Consider the following 24120-nt stretch of genomic DNA (forward strand, 5'->3'; position numbering starts at 1 on the left):
TAAACTTGGAAGACAATCTCCATTTACACAAAATGTCTCATCTTGGCCATGGATTTTAAATTTCATAAAGTCCAAGTCATTTGTACCTTTCAAGAGTTATAAGTATAAAAAAGTAAAATGAAATAAGAAACAAGAAAAGGAAATGTCTAAGGATTATTACTATAGGCTTCAGTGGCAAGTTAAGACATTTGATCTATTCAAATCTATTAAAGGAAAGCCTTGTGAATTTAAAAGTTTTGGCTTACATCTAGACTGTGAAAGCCCATAAGGCTTTTTGTGAAATGAGGATTTTACACACATACACACACAGAAACACAGACATATAAAGGTTATTATTAAAACTTCAAAATAGGAGGGCACCTGGGTGGCTCAGTTGGTTAAGTTTCTGCCTTCGGCTCAGTCATGATCCCAGCATCCTGAGATCCAGCCTCACACCTAGCTCCTTGCTCAGCGGGGAGCCTGCTTCTCCCTCTCCCTCTGCCTGCCATTTCCCCCTACTTGTGCTCTCTCTCTCTGTTAAATAAAATTTTAAAAGTCTTTAAAAAGAAAAAAAAGCTTCAAAATAGGAGAAAAAATTCAAAATTGTAAGAATTTTTCTTATGCAAAAATGGGCTTACATAAATATTATTTCAACAATGATCACACTACAAAGAAAAAAAGTGACTACACTTAATGACTGCCCCCTCCATTTAGGATCTAAATATTTTTGAAATTACATATTTTACTGTAATAAGTAAACCTGATTGAAAAGATGTTTTATCTAGAACCTTATGCAAAATCACAACATGTATTGGGAAGTCAGGATGCCGATGCAAATTCCCACAGCATTCTGAATTAACCATTTATAAAACAAACATCTGAAACATGGAAAAAAGTAGAATGTTCTTTCACTAAACTGTTAAAAAAAAAAAAGTATCTATCTGTTAGACAAAAGAAATAAACAGGGATAACAGAAATGAATATCAATGTGTGTATACATGGGTTAGTATAACCACATATATTTCCTAACTCTATCAGGTGAGAGAGCCTAAAAGCAATTAATACTCTAGTATCAAAAATCATACCTAGAGGGGCGCCTGGGTGGCTCAGTGGGTTAAGCCTCTGCCTTCGGCTCAGGTCATGATCTCAGGGTCCTGGGATCGAGCCTCGCATCAGGCTCTCTGCTCAGCAGGGAGCCTGCTTCCTCCTCTCTCTCTGCCTGCCTCTCTGCCTACATGTAATCTGTCTGTCAAATAAATAAACAAAATCTTTAAAAAAATAAAATTAAAAAAAAAATTAAAAAAAAAAATCATACCTAGAGTCAGATATTAGTTTCTAAATACCACTCTCCAATAGAAACCAGGGCCCCCTGGAAACAAGGCTAGTATAGGAAAAAAAAAAAAATAGGAGCCTAAAATATCTTACAGTGTCATAGAGGAAGTGCTTTAAAAAAAAAAAAAAACAAAGAGGGGTGCCTGGGTGGCTCAGTGGATTAGATATCTGCCTTTGGTTCAGGTCATGATCTTGGGGTCCTGGGATCAAGCCCCACATCGGGCTCCTGGCTCAGCTGAGAGCCTGCTTCTCCCTCTGCCTGCCCCTTCCCCTTCTTGGGCTCTCTCTATCTTTGACAAATAGATAAATTAGATCTAGGAAGAAAGAAAGAAAGAAAGAAAGAAAGAAAGAAAGAAAGAAAGAAAGAAAGGGAGGAAGGAAGAAAGAAAAAGAGAAAAGAAAAGAAAACAAAAGGGGTACCCAGGTGGTTCAGTGGGTTAAGCATCTGCCTTTGGTTCAGGTCATGATCCTGGAGTCCCTGGCATGATCCTGGAGTTCAGGGCTCAAGCTCCCTGCTGGGCTCCCTACTCAGCAGGGAGTCTGCTTCTGCCTTTCCCTCTGTCCCTCCTCCCGCCCCCCTAAGCATACTCTCTCTCTCAAATAAATAAATTAAAATCTTTTTTAAAAATTATTATTTATTTGAGAGAGAACAAACACACCCATGCGTGGGGGGAGAGTGGTGGAGGGAGAGACTGAGAATCCCCAAGTGGACTCCACACTGAGTATGGAGCCCAACATGTGGTCAATCCAACAACCCTGAGATCATGACCTGAGCGGAAATCAAGAGTTGTTACTCAACCAACTGAGCCACCCAGATGCCCTCGTCAGGGAGACTTAAAAAAGAAACAGGATATTTGAATAGCCTCAAATTATCTTTCCCTTATAATATTAACTAATTACCGTGGATGGTTTTAACAAATGTCCACAAATTTTCTGATACTCCTTCCTTCTGGAGGTGGAGCTTCATTCCCTGATTCTTGAGTAATAAGTTGTGTTGATATCATACACCCCTTAATATGATGCTATGAGGATATTTCACCTCCATGGTATTCTTCCCAAAAGTCCATGCATGATTTCTGGTATCAAAACATATTACAAAGCTACAGTAATAAAAAGTGTGGAACTAACAAAGACAGACACAGACACCAGTGGAATAGAACAGAGAGTTCAGAAATAAACCCTCACATATATAGTTGAATGATCTTCAACTAGAGTGCCAAGACCAGAAAATGGGGAAAAGACTATGTCTTCAACAAATGATGTTGAGAAAACTGGACAGCCATATGCAAAAGGATAAAACTGGATCACAACCATATACAAAAATTAACTCAAAATGGATTAAGGACCTAAATGTAGGACCTAAAACTCTAACAGTCCTAGAAGAAAACATAAGAAGGAAACAACAGAGTGAAAAGACAACTTACAAAATGGGAGAAAATTGCAAATCATATGTCCAATAAGGGATTAATATCCAGATATTAGAATAAAAAACTCCTATAACTCAACAAAAGTAACCTTTAAAAGTTACACACCTGGACAAATGACCTGCATAAGCATTTCTCTAAAGAAGATAAACAAATGGTCAATAAGCAACTGAAAAGATGCTCAACATGACTAATTATCAGGGAAATGCAAATCAATAGTACAATAAGATATCACTTCACAGCTATTAGGATGGTTACCATCCAAAAAACAGAAAATAACAAGTGCTGGGGCAGAATGTAGAGAAACTAGAACTCTAGTACATTACTGATGGAATATAAAATGGTACAGCCACCATGGAAAACAGTAATGAAGTTTCTCAAAACTCTAAAAGTAGAATATCATATGATTCAAAAACCCTTATTTCAGGGTATTTATACAAAATTAAAAATAGGATCTCAAAGAGATATTTATAATCCATATTTGTTGCAGCATCATTCACAATAGCCAAGAGGTGGAAGCAACCCAAAGACAAATCTGTTGTCTATCAACAGATGTATGGATAAAGAAAATGCAGTATATACACATAACAGCATACTACTTGGCCTTCAAAAGGGAAATCCTGCCACATACTAAAACACAGATAAAATTTGACAACGTTTTCCCCATGCTCAGCGTTGAGTGAAATAAACCAGGACAAATACTGTATGATTCCACTTACATGGGAAACTGACTCCTATCAAAGTCATGTAAACAGAAAGGAGAATGGTGGTTGACAGGGGCTAGGAAGAGGGAAAAATGGAAAATTGTTCAATGGGTACAGAGTTCCAGATCTGCAAGATGAAAAAGTTCTAGAGATGTATTACCTAACAATGAGAATACAGTTAATACTACTCAACTGTACCCTTAAGAATGTTTAAAGGGTAACTTATATTGTGTTTCATACCATAATTTTTTTAAAAGTTCACAGCAGGAAAAAAACATTAAATCTGAATTGACATTACACAAAATACCTACATCCATACATTACAAAAATAAAATTTTCCATGACCTTTAAAAGATCTGTACTAGAAAAAAGGACATTAATGGGAAACTTGGTGAAAGCTAAATAAAGTCTACAATAATAGTAAGCAAGTAAATGAGCAAAAAATAAATCTATCTGAAATTATGTTGTAACACAACAACAGAGATGAGAATTCTAAATAAAGAAAAAAACACTGAAATTTAAAAGATTTAAGAAAAAGTCATCTATCAAGTACTTTTAAGGGACCCAATTACTGCTGAAATAATAACAGGAAAGACTGAAAAGGAGAGCAGACCTGTCATCCAAAAGATTATTCAAAACATGTTAAAAAAGAGAAAGCAAATAATTCCCAAATCACAAATTTCCATGAAAGAGCAGGCACACTGGAACGTTGACAAGCGTACAATAAGACTGAAGTTCATTTAAAATGGTACTGGTGAGTTTTGCTTTCCCTTCTACTATGGGATTGCCCTCTTGCCGTAAAGAGCTATAAAACTAAACAAAACATATAAAATAACAATTTTCAGACAGAGGACAGTATGCAGCACAGCCCTGTGTTCCTAAGAGAACAACAAATGAACTAAGCTCTACAACTGCCCCCGCTTACTGCCTAAAAGTGCTTTCAAAGCCACAGAACAGGGAGGGAGAACGAACAGAACCTGGCAGTCATACCATGTGAAAGAGATGGAGATGAGAGTTCGAGGAGGCCAAACCAGCTAGAATTTACAGGGCAGTGTAATGGAAAGAAGGAGCTACCCAAAGGGAGGGCTCTGGAGATCAGCAAAAGGTGTCCTCAAGACTATGGCAAGTAATGATTTGTACATGAGTAAATTCAGTCTCCAAAAGGCCAGGAGGAAAAAAAAAAAAAAAACACTCAAAAGAAACAGTGAACAATCTCAGGCTCACACACAGAGCTTGGAAGAGTTCACAGTCCTACCAGCCAGAGTAGAGAGACCATAAAATATAAGGGACTTGGGTAGAGTCCTCAAAAGAATCGAATCTTATATATGGACAAAAACTATTTCGAATTCATCATAAGAAAACATACTAGGAAACCTCAAAATAATCAAAATGATACACAAATAACTAAATGCCAGAACAAAGTCCAACACTCTCTAAAGGAATACTTTAAAATGCAGCACTCAACATAAAATCCAATGTCTGGAATCCCATAAAAACTACAAGGCATGCAAAGAAACAGGTAAATATAAACCAAAATCAGGATAAAAGCCAATAAATACCAACAAATCAGGTTATGATAGAGAAAACAGAATCAGCAGATAAGACCCTAAAGTAAGTGTTATAAATCTCTTTAGAACTTTCTTAAGGACATAAAGGGAAATATAAAGACAATGAGGACTGAAATGAAAGCTATAAAAACTATGCAGACAGAACTATTGTACGAAAAATACAACATCTGAAATAAAATGATATTGAAAAACACACTGAATATGATTAGGTGCAGATTAGACACTGCAGAAAAAAAGATCAATGAACATGAAGTAAGAGCAAAAGAAACGATCAAATGAAGCACAGTGGAAAAAAAGAAAAGATTGGAAGGAAAAAACCAGAGCCTCAGTGGAATACTATCTAGATAACTAGCATACTTAAAATATAGTCCCCAAAGGAGAGAAAGGGGGAGGAGGGATGGGAGCATTTGAAGAAATACTGGCCAGATATTTTACAAATATAATGAATATCACAAACTCACAAACCTAAAATCTCAACAAACACCAAGCAAAAGAGGTGTAAGGAAAACCATACCAAAGCACACAATAATCAAATTGCTGAATACCCAGTAGTAGAGAAAATTTTAAAAGCAACTAAAGAAAAAAAACAAGACATTATGTACAGAAAAACCAAGATTAAGAATGACAACAGTATTCTCATTGGAAAGCTAGAAGAAAATGGAAGATAACTTCAAAATGCCAAAAGAGACTGTCCATGGAATCCTCCCCAGTGAAAATCTTTAAAAAATGAATGTATAATAGCCACATGAAAAGATGCTCAACATTGTTAGGCATCAAGGAAATGCAATTTAAAACCACAATAAAATATACTTCACACCTTGGTTGTAACAAAAAAGATAATAACAAGTATTGGTGGGAATGTGGAGAAACTGGAACTCACATACACTGCTGGTGGGAATATAAAATGGCACAGCCGCTTTGGAAAACAGTTCTGCAGTTCCTCAAATAGTTAAACATAGATTCACCACACATGCCAGAAATTTCACTGCTAAGTATACCAGAAAGATGGATACACAAAATTTTGTGTATACAAACTGATGTATTTTATGTATTCCAAGGCTAGAGCAGAGAAAATACAAATAGCCTAGAACATACTGTGGTACAAAAAAGTAGAAAGTACTCAGAATACAGAGAATATACCAAAGGAATATGAGTGAACAGGAAGCCTCCTGAAGGCCAAATATGGGCAATTTGAACAACAAAATAAGTAATAATAGTAACAGAATATAACCAACAGAATAAACTAAGAATCCAATCCTGATCTAAACAAATTATAATCAAATACATGAAAAATGGGGAGCTCTTTTTTTTTTCTTTCTTTTCTTAAGATTTTATTTATTTAACAGAGCATAAGCAGTTGGAGCGGCAAAGGGAGAGGGAGAAGCAGACACCCCTCTGACAGGGGTGTGGGGTTCGATCCCAGGACCCTCATGACCTGAGCCAAAAGCAGATGCCCAACCGACTGAGACACCCAGATGTCCTGGGGAGCTTTTTTTTTTTTTTTTTTTAAGATTTTATTTATTTATCTATCTGTCAGAGAGAGAAAGAGCGCACGCGCACAACCGAGCGCATGCACACAAGTAGGCAGAGTGGCAGGCAGAGGCAGAGAGAGAAGCAGGCTCCCTGCCAAGCAAGGAGCCCAAAGCAGGACTTGATTCCCAGGACCCCGGGATCATGACCTGAGCCGAAGGCAGCAGCTTAACCGATTAAGCCACCCAGGTGTCCCCCTGGGGAGCTATTTTTTACAACAGAATTCTAGCCAATAGAATTCTATTATTCCTTCTATAAATTGTTCCCACTATAAATGAAATACGAAAAATGTAAACTCTAAAATCACCTTTTGATAAACACCACAAATAACTATTTCAAGCAAGAATCATTAATACATGCCAAAATTTGGGACAAACATATGAGAAAATACTATTTACAGAACTTCAAAGTATCTTCCACAAGATATTTATTAATTGCAGTGGGAAATATAGTAACCCTTACAGGGAAGAAATATGTCAGACACCTCCACAGACAACTGACCAAAGTTAACATCACTAGTAATGGGACAAATCAACACCACATGCTTCCTGACATGATGTACTAATTAGTACATGTCACTTCTGTACCCTAAAATGCATAACCTAAATTTAATCAAAAGAAAACATTCAACAGGATGCTTGGGTGGCTCAGTGGATTAAGCCTCTGCCTTTGGCTCAGGTCATGATCTCAGGGTCCTCGGATCGAGACCCGCATCGGGCTCTCTGCTAAGCAGGGAGCCTGCTTCCTCCTCTCTCTCTCTCTGCCTGCCTCTCTGCCTACTTGTGATCTCTCTCTCGGTCAAATAAATAAATAAACTCTTTTAGAAAAGAAAAGAGAAGAGATTTGACAAGCCCATCTCACACAATAATTATAGCAACCAAAAGAGCTATCCCATCACACAGTAAAGTCGGGAATATCAAAATAGTTTCTCAAACAAAGGCAATTACAATGGAGCAAAGATAGCCTTTTTAAGATACAGTGCTGGAACAAGTGGCCATCCACATTCAATAAACAAAAACAAAAAAATCTAGGTATAGACCTTACATCCTTCAAAAATAACTGAAAATGGATCACAGACCTAAACATAAAAAGCAAAACTACAAAACTTCCAAAAAATAGGAGAAAACCTAGATGACTTTGGGCATGGTGATGACTTTGCAGATATCACACCACAGGTTTGAGCCATAAATAGACAAGCTGGACTTCACTGAAATTAAAAACTTCTTTTTTTTATAAAGATTTTATTCATTTATTTAAGAGCGAGAGAGAGAGCATGAGCAGGAGGAGGGGCAGAGGGAGAGAGACAAGTAGACTACCCGCTGAGCACGGAGCCAGATGCAGGGCTGGATCCCAGGACCCGGAGATCTTGATCCAAGCCAAAGGCAGACACTTAACCAACCCAGCCACCCAGGTGCCCCTGAAATTAAAAATTTCCACTCTGTGAAAGACAATGTCAAGAAAATGAGAAGACAAGCCACAAATTGGGAGAAAATATTTGCAAAAGACATACCTGATAAAGAACCATTATCCAAAATATACAAAGAACACTTAAAACTCCACAGTATAAAAACAAACAGAGGCATCTGGTTGGCTCACTCAGTTAAGCATCTGCCTTCAGCTCAGGTCATAATCCCAGGGTCATGGGGCTCCCTGCTCTGCGAGGAGCCTGCTTCTCCCTCTTTCCCCCTCCCCTCTTGCTATCTCTCTCTCAATTAAATAAACAAAATCTTTAAAAAAAGACTTTTAAAACAGACCAAAGATTTTAATAAATACCTCACCAAGAAGATATACAGATGGCAAACAGGTACATGAAAGATGCTTTATATTATATGTCATCAGGGAAATGCAAATTAAAATAATAATGGGATACCACTATATACCTATCAGAATCCAAAATCCGGAACAGTGACAACACCAAATGGTGGTGAGGATGTGAAGCAACAGAAACTCTCATTTACTGCTGGGGAAAATCAAAATGATACAACCACTTCAGAAGTTTCTTATAAAACTAAACATACTCTTACCATATAATTCAGCAATTGTGCTCCTTGGTCTTTACCAAAGGAGGTGAAAACTTAAGTCCACACAAAAACCTGCACATGGATGTTTATAGCAGGTTTACCCATAACTGTCAAAACTCAGAAGCAATCCAAATATCCTTCAATTAGTGAATGGATAAACTACAGCATATCCAGAAATGGAATATTATTCACCACTAAAAAGAAATAAACTTTTAAGCCATGAAAAAACATTGGGAAACTTCAATGCACATTACTAAGTGAAAGAAGCCAATCTGAAAAGGCTACATACTGTAAGATTCCAACTATATGACATTCTGGAAAAGGCAAAATTAAGGAGAGAGTGAAAAGATTAATGGTTGGGGGGAGGGTAGGTAAATAGGCAAAGCACAGAGCATTTTTAGGGCAATGTGAAATTCCTCTGTACCATACTATAACCATAGACACATGTCAATATGCCTTTGTCTAAACCCATGTAAGGTACAATGACAAGATTGTACTCTATGGACTTTGATAACACTGTGTCCATGCAGGTTCAACTGTAACAAATATAACACTCTGGTGGGAGAATGTTAATAATAGGGAAAGGCTGTGCATGTGTGAGGACAGGGGTATATAAGAAATCCCTCTGGTGGGGGAATAGGGTAACTGGATGATGGACATTAAGGAGGGCACCTGATGTGATGAGCACTCAGTGTTATACACAACTAATGAATTACTGAACACTACATCTGAAACTAATGATATGCTATATGTTGACTAATTGAATTTAAATTTCAAAAATTTTTAAAAAAAAGAAATCTCTCTGCCTTCCCCTTAATTCTGCTGTGAACCTAAAACTGTTCTAAAACAAAATCTTAAAAAAAAAAAAAGAAAGAAAAGAAAAAAGGGTAGTTTCTGGGGCACCTGGTGGCTCAGTCAGTTAAGTCAGTATCTGACTCTTGATTTCCACTTAGGCTCGGGGTTCCGAAACAGACTCCACGATCAACAGGGAGTTTGCTTGGATTCTCTCTCTCCCTCTCTCTCTGCCCCTACTGATTCTCTTTCACTCTCTCTCTCTCTCCCCTTTCCCGAAAATAAATAAATAAACCTTAAAAAAAAAAAAGGACATTTCCCCCAAAAGCCTTAAGCCTCACAGCCATAACATAATAATACACTAAAGAGGAGTTAATTTATAAAAGGTCAGTAAGGTAAAAAAAAAAAAAAAAAAAAAAAAATAGAGGTGCCTGGGCAGCACAGGTCATGAACTTAGGGTCCTGGGATCAAGCCCTTCCTTGGGCTCTCTGCTCAGTCAATGATGAGTCTGCTTCTCCCTCTCCCTCTGAGATCTCTCTCATTTTCTGTCTCAAAAAAAAATAAATAAAATCTTTAAAAATAAGTAAAAAAGCAAAACAAATCTAGAAACCAAATCTTCATATTCTTGGGTTTGGTATTGTTTCTACTTCATTAAAAGAAGCCATTAAAAGATGTGTCCTTATCATTAAGCCTACATGCTACATCAAGGGGGGGGGGACAACTATCCCATTCATAAATAATTCCTGAGGGCCTAATAAATTCCTAATAAATTTTAAGTGTTAGGGGCACCTGGGGTGCCTGGGTGGCACCTGGGTTAAGCACATGACTCTTGATTTTGGCTCAGGTCACGATCTCAACATCCTAGAATCCAGCCCTGTATTGGGCTCCCTGCTCAGCAGAAAGTGTGCTTGAGGATTCTCTCTCTCCCTCTGCCCCTTTTCTGGCTGACATAAATAAATAAATCTTTAAAAAAAAAATTCTGTGCTAAAAATAGAACAATAAACAAGGACAATACAATCCTTCCCTTCAAGAAATCTAAATTCTAATTGGCGGGGGGGGGGGGGCAGTTAAAAAACTGAATAAATTAGATAACACATACAGATAACACAGTGAGAATAGTAACTGTCATATAGTGTTTGAAAAGTATCAGCTATTATTAGCCATATATGTTACCTTTAAGTTTTTGAGTAATCAGCCTAATATATGTTAAAAAGAAAATCTTATTTGTCCAATTCTCTAAAAATCAAGACATTCTTTAGATGGTTTCTATATCAAATGTCCTTATTTTTGATCAGCAGGCCATCTTTTAAAGAACCTCCCCCGTACCTAATCTATCCCTTGTAGACCTATCCAGAGGTAGATATGTCCAGTCAGATTTCCGTACACAGAAATGTGACTCACTGGAGAGGCTGCAGGAGATATGAAACGCTCAGTTCATATGGCTAAGCATCAAAAGGACCTATCTCTATCAGCGTTATCCTGGTTCCTGTCCTTCCTAAGGTCTGCTGTTCAGGTTGTCCTTTAGTTCTGTCCTTCCAGTAATTTTCTTTTTCGTGTTTTAAAACAGCCAGAAGTTGTATATCTTACAAAGAGCCATATCTGATACAGTTAAGTAATGTAAGATAACTCTACAAAAAGGAGTGTTCACAAACACAATTGCCAAAAATCAAACTTAACATTATTAAAATGAGAAAATTTTACTATTTATAAAGTATACCTTACTAAAACAGGTGGGGGAGGGGGGAGGGTGGTAGTGGGTTGGCTATTTAATTTAAAAGCATAAATAGGGGGCGCCTGGGTGGCTCAGTGGGTTAAAGCCTCTGCCTTCGGCTCAGGTCATGATCCCAGGGTCCTGGGATCGAGCCCCGCATCGGGCTCTCTGCTCAGCGGGGAGCCTGCTTCCCCCTCTCTGTCTCTACCTGCTTCTCCGATTGCTGTCTGTCAGATAAATAAAAAATCTTTAAAAAAAAAAAAAAAAAAAAAAAAAAAAAAAATAAAAGCATAAATAGGGGGCGCCTGGGTGGCTCAGTGGGTTAAGCCGCTGCCTTCGGCTCAGGTCATGATCTCAGGGTCCTGGGATCGAGTCCCGCATCGGGCTCTCTGCTCAGCGGGGGACCCGTTTCCCTTCCTCTCTCTCCGTGATCTCTTCCCTTCCTCTCTCCTACTGTGATCTCTCTCTGTCAAATAAAAAAAATAAAATAAAAGCATAAATAGCACAATTATACTGGATAATATATTTTCAGGTTATTTTCATATACACTGATTATATTGTGTTCTACAGCTAAAATGTTCACGTAAGAAACACTTCTCAGGTTGTCTCAGTTTAAAGTAGTCCCATTTAAAGTCAGGCTGCATTGACAGCAGTAATTTTAAAATAAGAGATGTTACTATCTAAAAACTGTCTTACTAGTGAAATGAAGCTCACGACATAATGATCATATCTTGCTTTCAATTTTATTGACAACACCCTACAGTACTTTGCTTAATTATTTGTTTTGCTTACATTTCCACTCTCTATTTAGTCTTACTTTACAAGCAGCCTATATCACAGCAGGAAACCCCTTCAAAATGCAAACCTCTCCAGCTCCAGGAAAGACTCAAATTAGGACAGCCACACTTGCTCATGTTTTACATCACAAGAATTTAAGAAATGCCATATTTGGCCATCCCATGCCTCATTCACTAAAAAATCTCTAGGACAGGGACTTCAAGGAACACGTGAAAAAAACATGCTTATCCTACTTGCCACCAATCGAAAAGCCTAAAGCACATGCCCAAAATGTATTCATTCACCTTAGTAAATCCATAATGGATCTGTTACCATTAGTATACCCTAATAACTTTTGAGACATTTTATATTTAAAGGTTAGTAAAACATATTAAAATAAAAGGTCAAATAATGAAAAAAGTAAACTAAACATCCAAATTGCACATGTGTGGGTTATATGCTGAACTTGGCCTATATTTCCTACCACTGCCTTTATTTGCAAATAAATGATTCATTTTAATTTTAAACATTACAAAACTCAAAGTTTTGCTCTGGTAACTTTCCGATTTAGCTACTTTATAACAGATATCCTTTTATCTAGCAACTTCCAATATTAAACTCAAAATTGTTAGTTCCTTCTCCAGTAAAAATTAAGCCATCTGATCCCTGATCTCCCAAGACTCTAATCAACTTTATAGTGGGGCTTTTAGAACTAATTCCTAAAGTATCCTACTACTGTCAGCCTAAATAGATACACCACATAGCCAGCGGGCATAAAAAAAATCAAATTTAAACTACTCCAATTCCGCTTAAATTCAAAACTGAGTATCTCCCTATAGTGTACCAAGCAAAGAGCTGATCTGGTTCAGCTTAATGTTTCGGTTCTCACTGCTTCTTCCTCTAGTTTAGCAAAGCAAACAAAAGAAATAATTCAAGTTTCAACACATTATCTGTGTAGAAAACCAAAAATAAAATATGTCCAAATGAAAACCTTGTTTTGCAACATTAATATTCCAGCTTCCCAGCTTCTTTTCTTCCAAGTTTTAATTACCACATGACTTCCTTTCCTACAACAAGACCCAGAATATTTACAAGATAAAAAAAAGTAAAGCCCAACATTCACCTACCCAACATTTGGCAATCCAACAATACCAATTTTCAAGGAGGTTCCAAATCTTCCAATGATTGGGGGTGGTTTAATTCCATCACCTCCCTTTTTGGGGGGCATCTGAAATGTCAAAACATACATATAAACAAAATTTTTTATACTCCCCATTAACCAAAAGCACATTTCATCACACAAAATATATTACTGAGTAACAAATTAAGAATAAAGCATACTGTATATACCAATCCAAAACCAACACGGAGCTAAATCCAGTTTTTCAACAAAAAATGTAAAAAGTTCTATAAATAGATCCGATTCTGGTAGCTGTCAAGGCAGTCACTCCTAAGAAGTCCTGGAAAGATTAATCTAAAAATATGTGGCACCATAAGTCAAAAGAAACTTAAAATTTAGTTGCCAATCTTCCATCCATACTGTTCACAAAACACTTTCTTCCTTCATGTGATACATGGTTACAAGACTGAAAGCATTCAGAAGCAGGAGCACAGATAAGAGATTATCCATGCTAGTACGACCAGCAAGCAAGTCACCTCCCCCAAACCATTCCGCTTATCTGGAACCTGTTCTTTCCCATCTTCCCCACAAGCACCATTCTCATACGGATGAACACACACCAGTATCAGGGTCTTTCCAACCAAGTCTCTTCCACCTTTGGCACTATACGTACAACTACCTCCAGTTATTTACAGGCGTAAATGAATCCACTAACTCTTTCCAAATTGAAACTTTCCAGGTCCTTACTAACCTGGCTCCAAATTCCTCCGTGCAGAATTAATCCCGCTTTCCTACTGCAAGCTGAACTCCCGAGGACTGCTAACCTCATGTTTTATAAACTGGGAACTAAAACTCCCTGCCTTCTGGCGCCTGCTGAACCTCCAGCGGCCACGCTGAGGCCCTGCTCACGAACTGATGTTTCAGCCTTCTGATCCCTGACCCCTAGTGCCAGGGATCTCCCTTCTCGGGGTCTTAACTCACACCTGCTCCCAGCCAAAGGCCAGGGCCCCGAAGCATGAGGAGAACCTCTCCTGCCCTCTGGCCTCCTACAGAGGGGTGGCCGGCAGCCCTGCCAGAGCGGACCTCTACCCAACGTCTCCCCCCGTGGACTGGGCCACTGGTCGTCCCGGCCTCTGCAGAAGGCTTCCCCCGGAACGTGCCGAGCTGAGGCGTGGGCCGCTCGCAGGACGCGCGGCCTAGTCCAAGAGCGCCTCATTCATCCACACACCCCACGCCGCCCGCTGCCCTCGCCCATCCCGGCCACCTGGCCCTGGCCTCACACCGGGCTCCGGGCCACGGGCTGGGGCGCCGGAGACGAGGCTGGGAGCGCGTCCCCGGGCTCCCGGAGGGACTCACCGTGCTCAGGCCGGGCGATGACACGGGGTCCCAACAGCAGCTGGAGACGGGTCCTGCCGGCAAACGGGAGGCGGGGAGGAAGGAGGAGAAAGCACAGGCCCGGCCCCTCCGCCGAGCAGCACGCACGACGGCGGCGGAGGTGGTGGCTGCGGCGGCGGCGGAACGGGCGGGCCGGGCGCCCGGCGGCACCTGCGCGCAGAGCGCGCGCCCCGCCCCGCCCCTCACTCCCGCCCTCCCCGTCCATTGGTCCGACCAGACAGGAGGCGGGAGCAAGGTGGGAGGAGCGGGCGGCGAAGGAGAGGGCGGGAGGGGGAGCCGGAGCCGGAGCCAGTCTCGCTGTCTCCCTAACTCACGCACACACACAGCTCTGTGCCCGCTGCGCTGGCACCGGGAAGTCGCGTCTTCCGTCCAGTCAGCACGTGGAGCTCCTCCGCACCGGGTCTCCGCTTCCCTCCCGGAGCCGCCCCGCGTTGCCGCGTGCGGTCTCTCGTTGGCCTGCAGTCCCACATATCACCCGCGGGATCTCAAAGTACCCTTGGCCCGAGCGCCCGCCCGGAGACGGGTCGCCTCAGGTCTGGCGAACAGCCGCGCCAATCCTGCGGACCTCCTGGTTGCTAACCGAGTCCTGGGGAACAACGGCCCCACCCGCCATCCTTTTCCAATAACTCTTCAGCCAATCCAGTGATGTTAAACTTTCTTAAACGGGAGAAAAAGGGGGGGGGGGCAGGGAAGCTTATGATCTAAGGATTCTTTCATCAAGTTATAGTTCAAGGGTTTTGCAGGTACTGGATCCCATAATGCGTTTAATAGGGCCAGCTTCCTGCCCCCTTTTCCTTCTGGATGGTTATGTGCATGGGCCTTTGGAATTGAGGAAACATAGGTTCCCATCTGGATTCCAATTCTGTGACCGTGGACAAAGTACCTCTCCGGGCTTCAATTTCCTCTTGGATAAAAATGAGATGGTGAGACCCACCTTTAGAGGTTATCGTGAGGATGAAATGACATACGCCTCAACTTCCAGCAACAGTACCTGACACAACAGGAAAGGCCCATAAGGAGTAGTAAAGGATAGTGTTAATATTAGGATTTCATCCCATCTCACCCTCACCTAACTACACCATGAAATCCATCTGTGGAAGGAATTCATTCTTTAAATTTCCAAGCATAGGGGCGCCTGGGTGGCTCAGTGGGTTAAAGCCTCTGCCTTCAGCTCAGATCATGATCTCAGGGTCCTGAGATGGAGCCCTGCATCGGGCTCTCTGCTCAGCAGGGAGCCTGCTTCTCTTCCTCTCTCTCTGCCTGCTTCTCTGCCTGCTTGTGATCTCTGTCAAATAAATAAAATCTTAAAAAAAAAAAAAAAAAGCTTCCAAGTATGTGTTGCAAGAATGTAATCTGTTCCAAAATTTATGATCCTAGAAGTTTCTTGCAAGGAGTCTAGTTCATGGGGAGCCTGGCTGGCTCAGTTGACAGAGAATGGGACTCTTGATCTCCGGGTTGTGAGTTGGAGTCCCATGCTGGGTGTAGAGATTATAAATAAATAAATAAATAAAAAGTCCAGTAGAGATTGTAAGAAAATAAATACATGAAAACAAAGACCAGTTCATAATAAAGAAAAAATATGAATTGGTTGCTATCCCCATTTTATGGATGAAGGAACGATATCAGAACAGTAATGTAAGTTGGATTAGTCACACAACTAGTAAATGGCAGAAGCCAGATTTTAGACCCCAATCTAACTGAAAGATCCATTCCCTTTCAGCAAATTTTTTCTAATAACTTCTTACAAGCAACAACTGAACCATTATTTTTTTTAAGATTTTATTTATTTATTTGACAGAGATACAACTGTGAGGGAACACAAGCAAGGGGACTAGGAGAGAGAGAAACAGGCTTCCTACCAAGCAGGGAGCCCAATGCAGGGCTCAATCCCAGAACCCTGGGATCATGACCTGAGCTGAAGGCAGAAGCTTAAGGACTGAGCCACCGAGGTGCCCCTGAGCCATTATTTATAATACAATCCCATTAAGGTTTTTCTTAGCCCTATGAGAGTAACCTACTAAGGCAGGTTAAAAAGGTTTTTCTGGAAATTTGGAATTCTCAAAGACACAGGCAACTTGATTTTATTTATTTTTTTTGTAAAGTCTTTTTAAATTATTTTATTTTATTCTAAGGTTTTATTTATTTATTTGACATTATTTGACAGAGAGGGAGCGCAAGAGAGCACTACAGGGGGAGTAGCAGGCAGAGGGAGAGGGAGAAGCAGGCTTACAGAGCTGGGAGCCTGACATGGGGCTTGATCCCAGGATTCAGGATCATGACCTGAGCCAAAGGCAGACGCTTAACAACTGAGCCACCCAGGCACCCCCTTGATTTTATTTTTTTAATACCACTCATTAATATGCACTATTTATATTCTCTCAATCTAGCTCCCTTGTTATCAGAATAATGCATTTATAAAACAGGTGTCTGGGTACACTCTAGCTATGAAACAGAGGGAAGCTAACTAGGCCACATTCTGTATCCACCATCAACAAATCTTATGACTAGTCCTGACGGAGTAATTCCTAAATCGTTTACAGCTGTTTTAGTAGTGAGGTTCTATAGCTGCTTTTCACACTGCTGCTTGTGGAACCATTACTTAAAAAGCTGAAGGATCCCAGAGAGCCTACTTTGCCCAGCAACCGGCCACTCCAATACTAATTGAAAATGTTCCCCAGTCGTAAAGTAGTAGAATCATCTTCAATTTATCACTCACTGTCTTTTGGCCAAATGTAGCTACTTCTTCAATCTCAGTATTGCTCAGATCTACCCATTCCCTTCAATTCACACTATCAAGTCCTTGAGTCAATTACCTGTTTCTCTATTTGCAGTTACAGCTTTCTTGCTTGCACTTTTGACCACTTTTAAAGTGCCTTGACAAAGCAGGTCACACCGATCTCAGTGAGCTAGGCAGTTTCAGGACTGGCTACTGTTTGCTAAGTTACCTGATAACAGAACTCCCTTTCCACCTCACAGTTAGTGGGAATCAATTCGTGTTCACAAGAAAGGGGATCTGATTGGCCCAGTTTAGATAAAGTTCTATCAAGGGCCCCATTAGTCTTAGCCAAGTAGGTAGGGGTCATATAGTAGAAACAGTCCTACGAATGATCTTTACCATTATAGCAGAAAGTTCTCAGAGAAGATCCTAGCAGGATATCTGCATGAGCAGTGAAGACTCAGTGAGACAAACAGGATAGTAACTTTACAGGGGAAGGGAAGAACTTGTAAATAAATAAATTAATTTTAAAAAAATTTAAAAGTACCCTAGGGATGGGAGAATTAGGGAAGTCTTGGTCAAAGGGTACAAACTTGCAGTTAAAAGATAAGTTCTGGGGATCTAATGCACGGCCTTGTGATTATTCTTAACAATAACTATATTATATACTTGAAAGTTACTAAAAGACTAGATTTTAAATGTTCTCATCACAAAAAAGAAATAATTGTGTGAGGTGATGGACGTGTTAGCTAGCTATAGTGGTAATCATATTACAATGTATTTGTGTATCAAATCAACACTTTGTACACCTTAAACTTAGTTATATATCAATTATATCTCAACTTTTTAAAGTACCCTATATAAAGTTACAAAATAGCATTTTTCTCTGTTGCCCATATCACATTTTTCTCCCTACATTAAGCTATCATATATCCAGCATCCAGAAAATAGTCCCCATATATTTAGAATATCCTTTTCTTCACTTTTTGTTGTTGTTCATATGAAATTATTTTCTTGAGTACCACTCCATGTCACTGCTCTAGGCTTTGAAGCAGTAAAGAACAAAATAAATATGGTCTTTGCCCCCAAGAAGCTTGCAATCTGTTCATTTAGACAAACAAGCAATTACACAAATAACTATATAAGAACATGGTAAAAATCTATAGGATGCCTAGGTACTTTGATTACAATTCAAAGATTTGAAATAAACCACTTTCATTTCCACTTACTTTCCTGGACTTCTGATAGTATGCACCAGGCAATGCTTAATAGTCCCCTTTCCCTGTTCCATTAAGAGCAATGCGCAAACACTATGAGGCATCAGCAAAGAAGCAGATTTTCAATTTTCATTCTTCCACTTAACAGAGCATGATTTTGATTTTTGGAACTATACCATAAGTTATCTGTGAACAAAACTTCTATTTAAAGAACTGTTTTCTATTCTAGAATTGCTCATAGTATTTAAAAGAATGCTGACTGGTTGAACAGTCTAGGGGTGGCTCAGGCTCAGTCAGAAGGGTGTGTGACTCTTAATCTCAGGGTCATGAGTTCAAAATCCATTTTAGGTGTAGAGATTACTTAAATAAATAATACTTTAAAATAAAATGTCCAGTTATCATCCCAGAAACTGCTAGAGTTTTGACATCTAATCTTTATCATAATTCATGGATAAAGATTTAGGGATTCTTTTTTTTTTTTTAAGATTTTATTTATTTATCAGAGAGAGAGGGAGAGAGAGCAAGCACAGGCAGACAGAATGGCAGACAGAGGCAGAGGGAGAAGCAGGCTCCCTGCTGAGCAAGGAGCCCGATGTGGGACTCGATCCCAGGACGCTGGGATCATGACCTGAGCGGAAGGCAGCTGCTTAACCAACTGAGTCACCCAGGCGTCCCAAGATTTAGGGATTCTTAAAAGAAATTTTTGCATACTATTTTCCCAGAGGCAACATAAAAAGGCATATGACAATCTAGAAAATGAACATATTATTAATGTCTTCCTGGGATTGCTTTTATTCTTTTAAAAGATTCTATTTATTTATTTGACACAGAGAGAGAACACAAGCAGGGGGACCAGGAGGCAGAGGGAGAAGAAGAATCAGGCTCCCTGTTGGGCAGGGAGCCCAAACTGGGCTCCATCCCAGGACCCTGGGATCATGACCCAAGCCAAAGCCAGACACCCAACTGACTGAGTCACCCAGGCATCCCCCCTAGGATTGCTTTTAGTTGCGAGTTACAGAAATTCTGATTCAGTGAAAGTTTATCTTATATAACAAAGTCCAGAGAGAACTTCACTATTAATAAATTTTATAGCTCAATACTAGTTTCAAAGATCCTGGTTTTTTCCATATCGGGGCCATCTTCTCGGAGCCTCCTCTATTGTCCTCCTCTTTCTAACCAGGAAGACTGCCATAGCAGTTCCAGGCAACACATCCAGAAATGACAGTATTTGGGGATGGTGACAGGGAAGAAACCATCTCTTCTAATAGCTCTGCATTAGGAAAAAAGGAAACATGTCTCAGAAACCCTCCAGAAGACTTCTTCGTTCACTGGGCAAAATTGGGTTTCATGCCTATACCTGAGCCGAACAGTGGTGGGAGAAATGGGGCTACCCTGAGACCATTCAGCAACCCCTTGGAGCTAGAGGAGAGATCAACTTCCTCAGGCACATGGCTAAGTGAGACATGGATAGGTATCAGAGCAAAATAGGGTTGTGTAAGGAAAAGACACGAGTTATGTCCACTATACTTCCTGAACTCTTTTTTTCAAGGTAACAGTGTGAGCACAGTATAATTCTCAAAGAAGCCAGAGGTATTGGTGGTCACCTGATGTAATGTATGTAACTAATAAGTGTCAGCACACCTAGTTCACTAAGAAAACACTGAAGAAAATTGACCATTTTTTAAGAACACTTCATGTTCTTACAAAATGAGATCTTATGAAAATAATATTTTTATTAGCCTTTATAAAATACTTAACATTCAAGTCATGGAAAGGGAAGATTACTTACCAAAATATGCCGTAAGGGTTTCATCAGTTGAACTGGAAATTGGGGAATGTTGTACATAGGCCTGGGTTACCAAAGTCAGGCCTCTCAAACTAACACAGCTCAGTATATTTCACCCTCATTACACTTTTGAAACTTGTGTTGTTCATTTCAAAGAATATTTGGATATCCTAGAGGATGGGTTAGATTATAACATAATAACAAACAACTCCAAAGTTAGAGGCTTAACAGCACAAAAATTTTTCTCTTACATTAAGTCTGCTGGAGATCCACCAGGTGGTCCCTGAGTTGGCTTGGCACATTCAGGCTGCTTCAGTCTCTAAATCCTTCCGTGTCAAAGTGACATTTCCTGGCCAAGTTAAGGCACATGGTCACATCCAACGTCAAGGGCCAGGGAATCCTTATATCCCAAAGTAGAAAGAATTAGATACGGATGAAGATTGATCGTGCCTAACACAATATTTATAATATTCACAAGTAGGTTCTATGAAGGACATTCTAGATCAACTTGCTATTATCAATACATGAAATACTACAACCAAGGCTGCCCTTCTTTCTAAGATGATTCTTATAATAATTGTTTTTTAAGATTTTATTTATTTATTTGAGAGAGAGAGAGAGAGTGCGCACACGAGTTGGGGAGGAGGGGAAGAAGGAGAAACAGACTCCCTGCTGAGCTGGGAGCCCAACATGGGGCTCAATCCCAGGACCCTAGGATCAGCACCCGAGCCAAAGGCAGACGCTTAACCAACTGAGCCACCCAAGTGCCCCACTAAGATGATTCTTAGAGATGAGCCATGACTGATGTTACTTTGGTGGTGCCTTCTCCTCCCACAACCCCCTCATTCTAAGAAAAATCCATTCTCCTCACCCTACAGACAGATAGGCCTAAGTCTTCCCATCTATACCACATAAACCCCCTGGCCACAGCCAACTGGACTAGGGTTGGATGAAAACCTGACACAAGCTGGGCAATCAAGATTCTCTTTCTTTGAGAAGTTGGACTTAGAAGATAGCAATAAATATTGTTGACTGCTTGAAGAACACAGAATCAAGGCTACATCAAACACTTTCTTGACAGATATAGACAAAGCTCCTCAAAAGAAAGAAAGGAAAAGAAAACAGGACATGAAGGAAAAGGGGTAGGTAATCAACCATGTAGTCCTTTAGTCACAAATTCCAGCTTTCTAGTTTCAGTCTAGTCTTCCTAAAGGCCCTATATTTTCTGACCTATGACTCTATGAGATAACCCTGTGTTTCACCAAGAACTTTGGTTTTCTGCCTGGGTGGCTCAGTGGATTGAAGTATCTCCCTTCAGCTCAGGTCATGATCCCAGGTCCTGGGATCGAGCCCCGCATCGGGCTCTCTGCTCAGCAGGAAGCCTGCTTCCTCCTCTCTCTCTGCCTGCCTCTCTCCTACTTGTGATCTCTATCAAATAAATAAGTAAAATCTTAAAAAAAAAATCTCCTTAACCCAGCATTATCAAATGTGTACATACCTTCCCATATAATACACATCAAAACATCTTGAAACATGTGCTCCATAAGAAGCAACAAGCCTTTGAAAGTTGCTATTATGCTGATTAAGGAGAAGTACTTTTTGCTGTGTAAAAATCTGATGAAGAGCATTCTCTTCCCTTGCTTTTTAGCTACTGAATGACAAGGATGATTATTTAACAAAGGAAAAAAAGTGAGCACCAACCCTAAGAAAAGCATTGTTCCCACCAGATGTCTCACTACCAAGTTGAAATTTAGAATTAGAATTAAGAGTCTTGGGGCACCTGGGTGGCTCAGTTGGTTAAGTGTCTGTCTTCAGCCCAGGTCATGATCCCAGGGTCCTGGGATCGAGCCCCACACTGGGCTCCCTGTTAATCGGAGAATCTGCTTCTTCTGCTCCCTCTCCCTCTGCTGTTATCCCTGCTTGTACTCGCAATCTCTGTCAAATAAATTTTTTAAAAAATCTTTAAAAAAGAAAAAAAATTAAGAGTCTTGTGCTTCATTTTACTCTGAATGTGAATACAGGCAGAATCAAAGATCCCCGAAGAGGGGGATGAAATTTGAAGGCTTTCTTGAGTGACTCTGGAAAATTGTTGAGGACTCTCCCTTTAGAAACTATCTTTGGGATATCCCAATGGTCTACAGGAGAACCTCTGATTGGGATAGACTTTTTTTTTTTTTTTTTTTTTTTTTACTCTGTACCTTTATATAAATTAACAGAACTAAATGCTTAACACTTTGGCTTCCTGGCCAACTGAAGCAATAAATAATAGCTCAGGTTGTTGCTCCTTTAGTGGGAAACTAGATTAAAATGACCCAAGTATCAAGGAAAGTAGCTCTACTCATATAATCATCTTCAAGATCAAATGATTTTTACTGCTTCTGTTTATATATTCTATAGGAGCTTTTTAGGTTGAGAGAATGAAATGGTTATTAAACTCCTATTGTGTGCCAGATCCTGTATTAGCCACTTTACAATTGGGACCTATTTTACTAACTCTGTAAGTATGTATTATTATACCTCTTTTACAGCTAAGGACATCAAGTCCATAAAAGGTTATTTTACTATAGTCTTGTTATTAGGCTATATAAAACCAATTCCATCTGACTCCAGAATTCTTGTACTTTACATTTAAACATGTTTGTCCCACAACTGTCAAATGATGTTTTACACATAGTAAATGATCCAGTCCAACAACATAGGTAAACGTGTGTATATGTGTGTGTACTGTGTAAACATAAATGTGTGCATATGTGTGTGTATTAGAAAACATGTTCAATATACCAATCAGCTTTGGTAGTCAAGGACAAGCAAGAGCCTGGAAACATTAAGGCTTCAGTATTCATGACATGACCAGGACTATCTAAATTGAAGCAATGATTAAGGTGTTTTGTCTGGGAATAGTTTATTCAGGAACTCCTGGACGCATTGCATTGAACTATTAAATGATGCATATAAGTAGGAAGATGACGTCCCAGAACTGTGTTTCTTTTCACTTCTTCCGCCTTTTAACCTCAGTTCTCATTACAGCCTAAAGGAAAGCATTTTTTTTTTAAGATTTTATTTATTTATTTGACAGACAGAGATCACAAGTAGGCAGAGAGGCAGGCAGAGAAAGAGGAGGAAGCAGGCTCCCTGCAGAGCACAGAGTCCCATGCGGGGCTTGATCCCAGGACCCTGAGATCATGACCTGAGCCGAAGGCAGAGGCTTTAACCCACTGAGCCACCCAGGCACCCCAGGAAAGCATTTTATAAGGATGCTTATAAAGTAAACACTGCCTGACAGACTACCAGGACAACTATTCTAAAACAAATGAACTAAACTAAACTAAAATAAAACAAATGAACTTAGCTGTACATCAAGTTGGTGATAGAACCACACAAAAGAACTATTTTACGTTTTTTTTTAGCACACAGGACTTTGACTATATCTATTCCTAGGAATATGAATCCTAAGAACAAAAAAAAGGCAAATTTTGAAGCTCATTTAATAGCCTAGGAAGTAGTAAAAAAAAATTGTTTTATTTTTGCAAATATTTCACAGATCTTATAGAGCAGATAATTATGTTAATGCGTTAGGATCCAAAACTCTCCACGTAAGAGATGAAACATAGAAAAACAAAAAAATAAAATAAAAGTCCTGTAATTTTTTACTTACTGAAAGAGCCTAGAAGCAATGACAAACCCAGTAGCAATGAACAGGCCTAACTCCAAGACTATACCATGTTTAGTGAGCTGATCCCAGGTCTGAAACAGAAAATATACAAAATGAGCCTGGGGTATCGTCTACTTAAAAGCAAGGAAGTTATCAAAGAATGTTGGGGTCGTATCAAAATGACACAAAAGTCAGCTTCCTCTGGGGCTTCCTCTGGCCAAATACAGACCAATTTAAACATCTGAAAGAAAAAATGATAGCAACTGACTGAAACACGTTGAATGTATAAAATCCATGAATTCATAATGTTAGGAAAGAGAGAAAGAAACTAATTAAATACACAAGTCACTGGTCACCATTAGAACTCGGGCATTGTATTAGTTTGCTCAGGCGGCC

General features: G+C 39.8%; 1 protein-coding gene across 1 annotated transcript in view; it reads right to left on the reverse strand.

Annotated features, from left to right (window-relative positions):
- OLA1 (Obg like ATPase 1) overlaps positions 1 to 14508 on the reverse strand; it is a 175562-nt gene extending 161054 nt beyond the window's left edge. Inside the window, exons 1-2 of the mRNA XM_032355977.1 lie at positions 14315 to 14508; positions 12966 to 13066 (exon numbers count right to left, since the gene is read on the reverse strand). Coding sequence (XP_032211868.1) covers positions 12966 to 13066 — 101 coding nt within the window. The 5' untranslated portion in view covers positions 14315 to 14508. The remainder of the gene's footprint in view (positions 1 to 12965; positions 13067 to 14314) is intronic.
- Positions 14509 to 24120: the final 9612 nt, after the last annotated feature.

Source organism: Mustela erminea, chromosome 8 (genome assembly GCF_009829155.1).
Source record: "Mustela erminea isolate mMusErm1 chromosome 8, mMusErm1.Pri, whole genome shotgun sequence".
Taxonomy (NCBI): domain Eukaryota; kingdom Metazoa; phylum Chordata; class Mammalia; order Carnivora; family Mustelidae; genus Mustela; species Mustela erminea.